Source organism: Labeo rohita, chromosome 8 (assembly GCF_022985175.1).
Source record: "Labeo rohita strain BAU-BD-2019 chromosome 8, IGBB_LRoh.1.0, whole genome shotgun sequence".
Lineage (NCBI taxonomy): Eukaryota > Metazoa > Chordata > Actinopteri > Cypriniformes > Cyprinidae > Labeo > Labeo rohita.
The window spans coordinates 10,830,138-10,843,731 of NC_066876.1; the positions used below are offsets into that span (position 1 = coordinate 10,830,138).

Below are 13,594 nucleotides of genomic sequence, written 5' to 3' on the forward strand. Positions count from 1 at the left end.
AAAGGATGTTACAGAATATATTACAGATGCCATAACAACACCTGTTTCTACCAGTTAAAAGAAAATGTTGAAATACAATCTAATAATAAAGCAAACATTCATAGTTAATATCCCATTCACAGCTTAAAATCATGTATTAATGTTTTTCCACTTAATTCACATCTCTACATTTTATTTGCATAATGCTTTGCATGTTTTTGAATCTTGGAATGCATATCTTTTTTATCATTTTCATGCACTTTTGACATAGTCCCTTAATTTGCTCTGCGAATGTCTGACGAATGTCCAACATAAAACCAACTTTACTGCACTCCAGTTGTACACCCTTTTTACACAATTATGACAATGACGACCAAGGTCCACAGACATCGCTGGATTCAAAGCTAGACAGTAAATGTGAGTAAATGTATGTTTTTTGTTTCCATTTTTAATTCAGTAATTAGACATTCTTAATCAATTTTTTAACCGTTGCTTATGATGTTGAGGGTTGTAATTAGATGAATAATCTGATACATAATCTAAACATAACCCTTTAATTCAGCCTTGAAAATGGTATGCCATAAGAATTCGTCTTTTGAATTCTTTTTTATCTATGTAAGTTTCATTATTAATATTATAATGTGTAATACAAAGGTAACATTAAAGCACTGTTATGAACAAAATAAATAAGATTATACAAGATTAGATGAGCATATTTTATTATTTTTGCTTATGCGTTTTTACAAACTGACTTACAAATCAGAAACAAAACAAAATTGAGAAAACTCTTCAGTCAGAAGACTGAAAGATAGCAGAGGCATTTTGTGACAAATTTCACAAATAAGCCAGTGTATTTTGGTATCAAACAAAAACAAAAACTAGTTCTGCTATCTAAGAAACAACTTGCTCTTGAGATCAACTCAATTTCTGGTATGTTGTCCTTCATTTCTATTGTAACATTTATTACATATTTATTACATAAAGATTGACTGAAATGTAATTTAAACAAATTAAAATAATAATTAAATACACTATCATGTTTTTTTAGTTATGATTTATTTTAGAAATACATTATAAAGTGATACAATTTAAAGGCTTCTTGGCGGTATAGTATCCTTTGAACGCCTTTCTTTTTTTTTTTACTTTAAAACATATGCCAAATTCTAGGAAATGCATTTTTTCCATTCATGTTTTTTTTTCTCTTCATGACTTCACTGACTCATTTCAGATATCAAAATGACTGTTAATTCAGTAATTGCAAATGTTCATTATGTCATCTTCTAATTTTGGAATAACTTAATCCACCCTATTTTTAACATAAGAGCAGTACAGCCATTTGTAACTTGAATCTGCTAGTTCACTAATTCACTGCTAGTTTTTAACCTGTACAAAAGCAGTCTGTTATGCTGCTTGATATTGCAAATGTGCATTTATCATATCACCATAATCATACACACATTGGTTTGTAACCCAAACAATTTTACTGTTTATTGCATTTTGATATTCTTCTACATATTAACAACTAATCAAACAAAAGTCTCCAACATTCACAGAAAATAGCTTACTTCCTCATTGCGAAATGAGATGAATAGTTCTGGATGAAGCAACTATAAAAAGCTGAATTACGAATCTGGCAGAGCTGAACTTGTGCTCCCTTTTTAATCCTTTATCCTTATAAATAATGCAGGTTATTTATTTTTGCTCTTCATTGTCATTTTTTGCTTAGGTTTCTGCAGGTGATCTCATGCAGTGCCAGAGTTGAAGCTCCTCAGTATTCAAAATGCGGTATTGGAAATACATGAAGATTATCTTCCTCGTTCTGTTGAGTGCCATCATCGTTACTTTGACCGTACAAAAGGTTCCTTATGATCAATTTAAATATTTGATGAACAATAGCTTGGTGGAGCATCTCCTTCATGAAGAACCCTGTGCCTGTGGGAAGCACTGTTTGGCTGCAAGTGACGACAATTGGTTTTCTGAACGCTTCAGGGATCACGTTCATCCGCTGCTCTCTCTCAATAACAGCGTGCTGTCTGACAACATCTTTAATTGGTGGAAGGTATTCAGTTCAGTCCGAACATTGGCTTAGTGTTAAAAATGTGTTGCTCATTTAATACCTCAGCCTAAAATGTACAGTAATGGCATTCAGAATTTAAATTGAGAATGCTTTTGAAATCTATTTAAGAGGAGCCAGGGAATATGAAAAACTGGTTCTGATTCATGTTGTTGTGCTAAATTCCTTTGTCTGATATTATACTGTCTCTGTGGGTAGTTCCAATTCCAATTATATTCACAATGAATAGAAGTTAATTCTTTAAATTGTTGACTGTCAAACAAGAATATTAGATGTCATCTTTTTAGTTATGAAGCATAGATGTGTAAGAGGTGTATGTGTGTGTGTACACACTACTATTTAGAAGTTTGGGACATGTAAGATGGTTGTTAGTTACTTTGCCTTGCTATTGTGAAATAATAACTACACTCTAAAAAATGCTGGGTTAAAAACAACCCAACTTGGGTTATTTGGCAACCCGGTGCTGGGTAAATATTGGACAGAACACATGCTGGGTTATTTTGACTCGGCTGTTGGGTTAAATGTTTTTACCCGCCGTGCTGGGTTGTTTTATTTAAGTCAACTATTGTTTAAAAATGATTATATTGCTGGCTTAAAATGGACTGGAAATTAAAAATCACTCACAGAATTAGTAATAATGGAAAGATTAACATTTATTATTAAACCAGAACACCCATGGACAAAAATATAAGACAAATTGAATTTAACTGGCTGAATACAGCATAGTTTACATTTTAGTTAGTCATTTTAGAAATAAAAAATGTAACATTTATAGTGTATTCAACCGTTCTCTGTAATCACTTTTCACCAAAACAGTGCTAATTCTCGTGTCGGTGTGTCGCCGGAATCTGAGCCGATGATAAGCTGCTGTTCTCTGGGGGAACTACGATGTCAGAGCGCCGCCTTGCATTTCACTTGTAGCAGAAATATTCTGTGACTGACTCCATAACCCAGTGGTTTTCAATCCTGATCCTAGGGACCCACTGCTCTACACATTTTGTACGTCTCCCTTATTTGACACACTCAGTTTAGCACACGGAGCTCTCTCCTAATGAGCTGACGCTCTGAATCAGGTGTGTTAAATAAGGGAGACACATAAAATGTACAGATCGGTGGTTTGAAAATCACTGCCATAACCTGCTCATAAACAAACAGTAGTGAGATTAGAGAACATATTTTAGCATCAGATTAAATTCAGTATTATAACGAATAAAATCAGTTTTTGTTATATGCAAGGCAAAAGGTGATTCCATTGTGTGAAACAACCACTGCTGACACAGCTGACTGTCATCTCATCCTTGTATGTTGCATTGTGTAAAGTAATATAATTTACAGCACAGTGAAGACTTTATAACCGAAATAAAATACACAAACCCTTATTTTGCTGAAGAAGTGCACTAAATCGGCGGCACTTAGAACTGCTCTCTCTTGCTGCGGATGCAAAAACCTTGGACACTGTAATTTTTTGGATCCAATCACTCGTTGGATTTTGATAAACAAAATATTCCAGTTGAAAATCTTTACTTGTATACATTGTGTAATTCGTTGAGAACAAAATGATGTGATGGTGGTTGATGAAAACCAAAATCATCAACCCAGTGAGGGCTGGATTCAAAGTCAGTAAAATGAAATTACAGGCTAATCCATTGTGCATGAATTTTATTAAAGCAACTCATAATTTAAGTCAGTACACTCTAAACAAAAATAGTGCTGAATACCACTAAAAGTGGTTTATTGGCTTGTAATCATTGGGGAATCACTTGAAGTGCTATCCACCTTATTTCTCCCGTAATGGTGGGTGCAGCCATTTGTAAATTTTTTGTGTCTGGCTTCCGGTCTCATCCACTTCCAGCTATTTTTAGCTGCACAAAAAGATCGTTTTGCTGCTTGATATTGCAAACTGGTGTCTCTTACCATATTATTTTAATGTATTATCTTAATTATGAACACACTGGTTTGTAGTGCAAACTGTTTAACTGTTTACTGCACTTTGATATTCTTCTCGTTATTTCCCTATGGTGGATTATGAACCGGACGTCTAACACATTACCAGAAAACAGCTTACTTCTGCATTGAAAAATAAGGTGGATACAGCAGCTATCTTTAAAGATGCTATACAGAATCTTTGTCAAATGATGCTATGCAGAACCATAAGAGGAACCACACTCTCCTCCTTAGATTTTAGATTTTACTCCACTCTTATGTGTTTCCTATGAATGGGAATTTACTAAAATGGCAAAAGCTGTTCTGAATCACTTTTATGCTTTTCTGAGGTCAAAAGGTCTTGTGTGGGGGCCCTCACTGTAAAAAACAATTTGTTGAGTCAACTTAAAATAATTTGTAACCTGGCTGCCTTAAAATTTTAAGTTCAGTCAACTCAAAAAAAAAAAAAAGTTTATTCAACTTGAAATGTTAAATTATACTAAGTGACAAATATTTGAGTTGAATCAACTTAAAATTTTAAGGCAGCTGGGTTACTTACCCATCTGTTAAGTTTAGCAAACACAAATATCTAAGTTGTTACTTAGTACAACTTAACATTTCAAGTTGACTAAACTTATTTTAGTTGACTGAATTTATAATTTTAAGGCAGCAGGGTAACAAATTATTTTAAGCTGACTGAACAAATTGTGTTTTTTTTTATTTTTTACAGTGCTGGAATATTTCCTTATAGGGGGGTCTTGGGGGCAAAAAGGTTGAGAACCATGTTATTGTTTTTTTATCCTTTCCCCAACTAAATTAAGAGAGTTTGAGAACCTGTAAAGAACAGTACAGGGGCTTAACAGAGTCTTTGTATGGAAATGGTGCTATGTAGCACCTTAACCAACATGAAAAAATGCTGAAGATCCATACTGAGCTTAACAGGTTCTTCATACTGTAGCAGTGCTATACAGCACCTCAACCACCCCAAAGAACCCCTGAAGAACCGCTGAAGAACGATACTGGTCTTAACTAGGGATGAGCGAGTACAGCATTATCTGTATCTGTATCTGTATCTGTTAACCATATGAATTATCTGTATCTGTATCTGTACTCGGAGTGGGCGGGGCCTAACCCGGAAGTGGGTGGGATTTAACCTGGAAGTGGGTCATGTTGTATTGAAATGGGCGGGGCTTTAACCGGTATGCTATTTTAAGCATGCAATTGATATGGGTTGATCAGAAATTGTTATATTTATTGCTGATTAGAAAACTATTTACATGACAGCATCAGCATTGAGCTTCAGATCAGTGGTTTTGATCATGATAACAAACGAACTATATACAGAATAAGTTTTGCAACAATGAATACAACACATGCGGTTGCAATTATGAAGTAAAATGTAATGAACAAGAGTTTTCATTTCAACATAACTTTCTTTTTTTAACCTTGAGCAGTGTGGTTTTTTTATTTATTTATTTATTTATTTATGAAATACAGAAAGAAAGTGTCAGACACTCAGTGCGTGAAGTAAAAAAACTGGTCAGAGCCAGCTGACGGTTTAAAAAAGAAAAATAAATTCTCCGACAGGCAGAGACGCGAGTCGCTTTTACCAAGCACCACGTCTGAACAAACCCCACGTTTACCAAAACTCTACTGGTTAAAAGTAAGTACTACAAACAAACCAAAGTAAAAAACAAAAGTGATGCTGAAGAAACTCTAAACGTTAACGGAAAAAAACCCGCAAACCTGAGTGACTGAGGGAGAGAACAGAGAGAGAGCGCGCTGTTCTCTTCTCTTCTCAGTGTTCTGTGTGTGTGTGTGAGCAGAGCGGGACACAGCAACACAATAAATCTGTATGTGTTAGTGATGCGCGGATGGCGGTTATATCCGCGGGCGCTGCGGACAATCCGCGGGTCGGGTGGGTCGGGTAATAAAAAATTGCATTCTGATTATTTGCGGGTGGTTCGCGGGTGGATGAGAAAAATAAATAATGACGCAAATATTAACTGTATTTTCTAACATATGTTTTAAATACTCGAGTAGGTTAATATGCAGTGGTGTGTATAACCCGCGTATACCCATTTCTTTATCAGTCGGCTCTGCGCACCCACTTCTAAATCCCCTCTGATGCGCATCATTCAGTAGTGTCCTGCATTAGCCAAAATCATGACAGGCCACCATTTGTAACTAAATCGTATGTGAATAAATGCAAATATTCGCTCAAAACACCCAGCAAAGACGGTAAGGACCCTAGCGCCGGCTTCCTTTGAAATATGTTTTATCTCTGCACCTGATGCGCCTGATGCGCCCGCGCCCGCTCCGTCCGCGCCAGCACCACATTTGCTGCCTGTTCATACGCGAGAGCATGTCAAGAGAGGCACGCCGAGTATTAAAATAAAAATTATTATTGATTACTAATTTGAATCAGTACATTATACCGAAAACAATACGTCACGTCCAGATATCAGTTAACGTTATTCTTTTTAGCGTGGATTTGGCTTAAAAGCACGAGTGATTAAGCTTATAAGTGTTCATCACATTCATCATATCATCATGCAAAACTAAGAATTAGAATAATTGTAAATGACGATCGGGTGCGGGTCGGGTGCGGTTATCTAAATCAGAGAAAAAATACAGGTGCGGGTGGGTGGCGGGCGGATCATTTATTTGGAGCTGCGGATTCCGGTGACGTTTAAGCTCATCCGCGCATCTCTAGTATGTGTGTAGGGGAGGGGCCCTGTGACTAGCCTATCACAGAACGCAGACACAGTAAACTACCCAATGAGAATTTTTATTCAATCCGAGCACAGATATTGACTCGTATTACTCGTATGATACTCGTACTCGGCAAAAGTGCTTTATCCGTGCCGGATACTCGTTTCAGCCGAGTATCCGGCTCAACTCTAGTCTTAACAGTTTCCTTACATGGTAGCGGTGTTGGTGTTATACTGTGATGATTAAGTGTTCCCTTAATTTTTTTTAACAGAGTGCTCGAGAAAAATCTCTTATTATGATCAATGTTGAAAACAGTTACGCTGCTTAATATTGATTTTTTTTTTCTTTTAAATCAAGATTCTTTGATGAATACAAATCATCATTTGATTATGATTTCATTTTTTCAACCCTGCACAGACTCTACAATCTACTAAGAGCAAAGCTAATTACTCTCAAGTGATTCAGAAGCTGTTTTCTGTCATTCCTGGTGAGGACCGTTACAGAGACGTTGGCCCGTCTCGCTGCCGAACCTGTGCTGTGGTGGGGAACTCTGGGAACCTTGTTGGATCCTTCTATGGTCCTCTTATAGACAACCACGATTTTGTAATGAGGTAAACTTTTATTTTATAAGTAATCAATAAGTTAATTATGATGAAGACTGAAATGTTACAATTCTGGTTTCCACAGGATGAATAAGGCACCAGTTGAAGGCTATGAGAAAGACGTGGGAAACAAGACGACCCACCGTTTCTTCTACCCAGAAAGTGCCATCCATCTGGACAACAATACGCACCTGGTGGTGTTGCCCTTCAAACTACTGGATATCCAGTGGATCACCAGTGCTCTAAGTGATGGATCTGTCAAACGGTGCGAGAATGGTTAAATATCATGGAAAAGGTCACATTTAACCACAAAATGAACAGAGAAAAGAAAGGATTTTATTTTTCATATGAGACTCTGGTCCACAAAACCAGTCATAAGTAGAACGGGTGTATTTATAGAAATAGCCAACAGCACCATTGCATGAGTCAAAATTATCGATTATTTTTCTTTTATGCCAAAAATCATTAGGATATTAAGTAAAGATCATGTTCCAAGAAGATATTTTGTAAATTTCCTAACGTAAATATATCAAAACCAAATTTTTGGACAACTTTAAAGGCGATTTTTCTCAATATTTAGATTTTTTTTTTACACCCTCAGATTCCAGACATTTAAAACGTTGTATCTGTCCCAAATATTGTCCAATCCTAACAAACCATACACCAGTGGAAAGCTTATTTATTTTTCTTTCAGATAAATGTATCTCAATTAAAAACATCCACCCTTATGACTGGTTTTGTTATAAGGGAATGGAACCTTATTGTAAAGTATTACCATATTACTGATATAATAAATATATACATATATTTATTTTGCCTAAAAAAAATCAGCCTGTTTTTACAACTATTATGTTATGTATTTATTTTTTTATCTTAGTTTAACATGTCTTCCACTAAATTATTTACATAATTAATATCTCTATGTCTGCAAAAACTAATTTCAGTACAACCATATTGTGTAAATAATTTAGTTAAATAATAAATCAATATTTTGCATTGCAATAATGAGAAAATGTGCTTGGTTTTGCTTAATCATTTTCTATAAGTAAAATATTGGATGTCTTAATTTGGATTTTGAGTGGAATATGACTGGAGCATTGGTTTTGTGAGTTCTACTGTTGTCAGATATTTCTTGAATTTTGACCTTTTTCTCTTATTGTATTACAGAACACGGTTTAAGGTTATAGACAAGCTACAAACTAACAAGGACATGGTAAGACCACTGTCTTAAGATCTTGTGTTTCAACAATAAACCTTTCTACAAAAAGAGTTAAATTACATTTGATCTGACAAAATTGAAGAAATAAAGTACGCTTTGTCTCTACAAGCTGCACCAAGGAGACGTAACAGCTGTGGAGACTAATGTTATGATGCCCAGACTCAGCTTGAGATAATTGTACATTACATGTTATGTGAACCTGTTAGCATCACCACTGTACTTGATACTGCAAACACTCATGCAGTTTTTTTTATTGCATCATAACATTTCTTTGTTTAAAATTTGACACAAAATGTATGCTTATAATCAGGACCCGGACTTTCATAGCCTCTTAGATCCTGTTGTAGTTTCTGAAGTGGCTTATAATTGTCTTCTCAATCATTCAGGTGATGATTATGCACCCTGCTTTTATCTATTATGTGCGCACTACGTGGCTGCACCTTAGGCGATCTTATCCATCCACGGGTTTCCTTGTTCTAATGTTCGCGCTGCACATCTGTGATGAGGTACAGTAAAGCTTTTAACAGTAACTGATTGTGTGGCTTCACTGTCTGGGGTTTGTTTTGTGCATAAATCTAAACTACGTTTGCTGATGTGTTTACCTGTGCTTAGGTCAGTGTATTTGGCTTCGGGGCGAACACTAAAGGCGCTTGGCACCACTATTTTGAAGAAATGCCCAAGAAATTCAGACGTACTGGTAAACACCCTGGAGGACTTGAACACCAAATCATCTTAGAACTTCAGAAAAGGAATTTGATCGATCTATACGCAGGGTGGTGAGAAGGACAATGGGTTTGAATAATGGGATTATTTAATTGTCATTATACTTTTTAATGATACACTCAGTACTGTTCCAAAGTGTTGGCTTTGTATTGATCACAAGTGACAGACTTTTAAGTTATTACAAAACAAATTCTGTTTTGGATAAATGCTGTTGTATTTATAAACTGAGTGCATTTGTGTGTGCGAGTAATATAACGTTTACATTAAACAACATTTAAATGCTTAAAGCCATCCACACTGTGATATACTCAAGGCAATGCGTTTAACGCACATCACTTTTTTCCCCAAATATGGGAAATTTTGGTGTATCACTTGCACACGATCATTCAGAGAACTGCACTATTAAACCATATGTTTTCAGACATTCGTCATTTCTGTTCAATTCTTAAACAGGATCTGCAACCCTAATCACTTCACAAGAGGCATTATTGTGAAATCTGCATGATGACAAATGCAAGGTTTTTTTTTGCACATTTTGTTATATTGCTGCCTTATATCAAACTACTTTAAATTACTTTTTTCCCACATCAGTCTACACTCCGTACACCATAATGGCAAAGCAAAAAAACAGGTTTTTAACATCTATACAAATTTATTAAAATTAAAAAACGTAAATTACTCTGTTGCATAAGTATTCATATCTGGGACAGTTGAAAATTTTCTCAGGAACATTTATATTGCTTGTAGATGTGGAGTTAACCTGTGGCAAATTCAACTGAATGGGTATGATTTGGAAAGGCACACACGTCTTAATAAAAGATCTAACAGCTAAAAATGCATATGAGAACAAAAACCAAGCCCTGAGGTAAAAAAAACCTCCTGTAGAGCTCAGAAACAGGATTGCATCAAGCCACACATCTATGGAAAAGTTTAGAATATATTCTGCTGCGTTGAAGGTTCACAGAAGCATGTAGCCTCCGTTACCCTTAATAGAAGAAGTTTGAAACAACCACGACTCTTCCTAGAGGTGACCTCCTGTCCAAGATGAGCAGTTGATGGAGGTTATTTGGTTATACTGCTGACAAAGTACCTAATGGTCACTCTAGTTGAGCTCCATGATCATATATGGAGATAGGAGAAACCTACAGAAGGACAAACATCACTGCAACACTCTACCAGTCTGGGTTTAATGGCGGTGTGGCAAGACTCAATCCTCTCTTCATTGAAGACACATGAAAACACACTTGGAATTTGCAATAAAGCACCTAATGAACTCTCAGATCGTGAGATACAAGATTCTCTGGTCTGATGAACCTCAATTTCAAGCATCTTGTTTGAAGAAAAGCAAGCACTGCTCATCACTTGCAGAGTAACATCTCAAAAGTAAAGTGTGCTGGTCATGCCGTGGGGCTGTTTTTCAGTTCTCTGAGAGAATCATTAGAGTAGAAGAAAAGCTCAATGCTTCAAAATATTGAAATTTACTCAAGAAAACCAGTCTGGAGCATTCAGAACCTCAGACTGGGCAGATTATTTTCACCTTCCAACAGGACAATGACCCTAAGCACACATCAAGAGAGTCTTATAGACAACTCTGTGAATGTCCTTGAGTGGCCCAGCCACAGCCTGGGCTTGAACCCAGTCAAACATTGCTGGAGAAACCTGAAAATGTTTGCCAGCCCCCATCCAAGCTGACAGAGCTTGAAAGGTTAAGAGGTGAGGAGAAGAATGGCAGATAATTGCCAAATGCTGATATGCAAAGCTTGTCTCATCATACCCAAAAAGACGAGGCTTAAAGAGTGCTTTAACTAAGTACTGAGTTTAGGGGTATAAATACCTATGCAATGTACTTATTTCAGTTTTTTATTTTTAATAAATGTACAAAGTTATGACAATTCTGTTTTTGAAAGTGTGTATGAAGTATAGATCGATTTAGAAAAAACAGTAATTTAAAGCAGTTTAACAAGGCAGCAACATAACATGAGGTGAAAAAAATGAAGGGGTATGAATATTTTCGCAAGGCACTGTATAAAGATGTTTTGCACATCAGTTATCTTGATATTTATAATCTCAGGGTTCATTGTTCTGTTTTCGCTGAACAGTCTTTTCAAACCTATATTTTTCTTAAGTGACATGATGGTGAGTAATCGTCATTTTGCATTTTGATTTAACTATTACTTAAAGGAGCTACTTTTACCTGACGTGTGTGTGTCGCCAGGAGAACTCAGAGATGAGAAAGGGTTTGATTCAGATGCAGAGTTTACCTATTTGTCTACACATATGCTGGCCCGGATAAACATAATTTACCGCTTGGTCTTCGTCAAACACCCACTTGCTCCATCTGCTGGTGAGCCGAATAACAGCAGATGGAGATTATGCGGCGGTACTCCGCTGCTATTCCCGGATGTGCTGTGTTTTTACCACTGAAATTCTAACGCGAAATAAAATGGAGCGAAAGCTGTGTCGACATATTATAGGTGATATTTTTAAACAGGCGGAATATTGTCTGGAAGTTGAATATTAAATTATGAAATTTTTAATAACGTAAATGTGTGTGATATTTTTTCCAGCTGCATTATTCACATCTTATCTACAAAATAATTTTGAATTTCAGCCTTCAAAAACGCGAGTCCTGAAAATACAGTGCATTTACATGCAAGCACGGTTAATCCAATTTCCTTTTTTTTTTAAATTTTTGCAATTTAGCTTGCTTTTTGTTGTTGTTTTCAAGACGTTATTCATTAATTTATTTCTCTCAAATGTTGTGTAAATAAAATATTTTTAAATGTGCTAGACACAGATAAGTGCGTATCAAAAATGTAAAAAATACTGAAACAAATTCAAAGAAAAATTAATCATATTTGTTTTAGCAAATAATTTATCGCCTTTATTTTCCTATTATTACATTTATTTATTTACTTTTAGTTTCTAAACACCATTTACAGGCTATTAAAAATTAGAAAATGATAGAATGATAATAATTAGAAAAAGTAGAATGATAATAAATTAAAAATGAACATTAATAACAAATGTATAAATGTCATTCGATGTCAACTGTTAATAAATAAAATAAACAAGAAAATTAAAACTAGATTAAATAGGATATCAGAATATGTCTATTACAGTTTTTCTCAGTCGCTTTAGTACATTTCTCAAATCTGAAATTAAATTCTCAAAATTACTTTTTCAACCTCCACATCATCTAGTCACTTGTGCACATCATAATAGCAGTTTCTCATTCTTTTGAACAAGTTGCGATTGCTTTGGTACATTCATGCAATTGATTATGTACATTTGTCTGCATTTTCCTACATTATCAGTTGCTAGTGTCATGTTGCTCAAAATGTATTATATAGTTCTCTGTGCAACAGTCTTACCCCTCAAAACATCTAGTCATTAGTTCATCGTATAAGTCATTAAATGCAAAATGGTTGATATAGTTGTCATAAACTGTCAAGTATATTTTCTACACATTCCTATTGGTCTATTTGTAAATTTGCCATGCATCTTGACTTTCACTAATAAGGGAATGTAGATTAACCAATAACAAATCAGTTCTCTGAAATTCCTCATACAAAAGCAAAGTTCTGCCTAAGGTTTGATTCCTGTGTTTGCCTTTCTAATTTTGTATTTTCGCTTTTGTGCATCTGCCATGTACAAACATCTCACAGACATCTGTAGGATGTCAGTTTTACAAACACTCTGAATCATAAACATCTCACAGTAAAGACATCTAATAAAAGTCTATTTGACACCTGGTAGGAAACGTGCAGATGAGCAAACACTCTAAAAAATAAATCTTGCAGATGTAAATGTAGACGTGAAATAGACGTCTTAGTGATGTACGTGTACTATCAGGGATATGTATTTTTCTTGTCTATCACAATGACTCTGTAATGTGTTTTTTTTCTTTTCTGTTTTCTTTTTTTTTTGTCCTGTCCAGTCTCTTTCAATCAATATCTCACATACCGTAATGTGTATTATCACATACAGCATTTGTACTTTTGATAGGATATATGGCACACATAAGAATTGCAGCCTTCTGCATTTCAGTACAGTAACTGTCATGCAAACTATTGCTATAGTTTACATCAGGTAATGCTAATAGAGTACACTGTTTGATTGACAACATGACTAAGCATTTTGAGCATCTTGTTTGTGAACAATGACACAAGGACTTTTCATTCTGACGGCAGTGATACGTTCATTGACATGCATACTTACTTTTGATAGATGAACTAAAGATTTTGACTAAGTTACAGGCTTTTGCAGGTAATCCATTGTGTTGTGCTGTTTGTACGAATTGTTTTGAGAAATGCACATACTTCTTTGCAAATGTTAAGGATGATTTGAGAAATGCAC

The 13,594-nt window shown here is 35.4% G+C and overlaps 1 protein-coding gene across 1 annotated transcript; it reads left to right on the plus strand.

Moving 5' to 3' along the window:
- Positions 1-325: 325 nt before the first annotated feature.
- LOC127170277 (CMP-N-acetylneuraminate-beta-galactosamide-alpha-2,3-sialyltransferase 2) lies at positions 326-9,657 on the plus strand. The gene is made up of 7 exons (XM_051118132.1): positions 326-396; positions 1,706-2,038; positions 7,109-7,302; positions 7,379-7,558; positions 8,461-8,506; positions 8,899-9,018; positions 9,125-9,657. The coding sequence occupies exons 2-7, from the start codon at positions 1,760-1,762 to the stop codon at positions 9,290-9,292; spliced, it is 987 nt and encodes a 328-aa protein (XP_050974089.1). The 5' UTR covers positions 326-396; positions 1,706-1,759; the 3' UTR covers positions 9,293-9,657.
- The last annotated feature ends 3,937 nt before the right edge of the window (positions 9,658-13,594 follow it).

Bases quoted from the DNA above. Each gene is read 5' to 3' on its own strand.
- LOC127170277 (XM_051118132.1), top strand. From the start codon at position 1,760: ATGCGGTATTGGAAATACATGAAGATTATCTTCCTCGTTCTGTTGAGT. The intron at 2,039-7,108 runs GTATTCAGTTCA...AACCCTGCACAG, and splicing joins ACATCTTTAATTGGTGGAAG to ACTCTACAATCTACTAAGAG. The intron at 8,507-8,898 runs GTAAGACCACTG...TCAATCATTCAG, and splicing joins TACAAACTAACAAGGACATG to GTGATGATTATGCACCCTGC.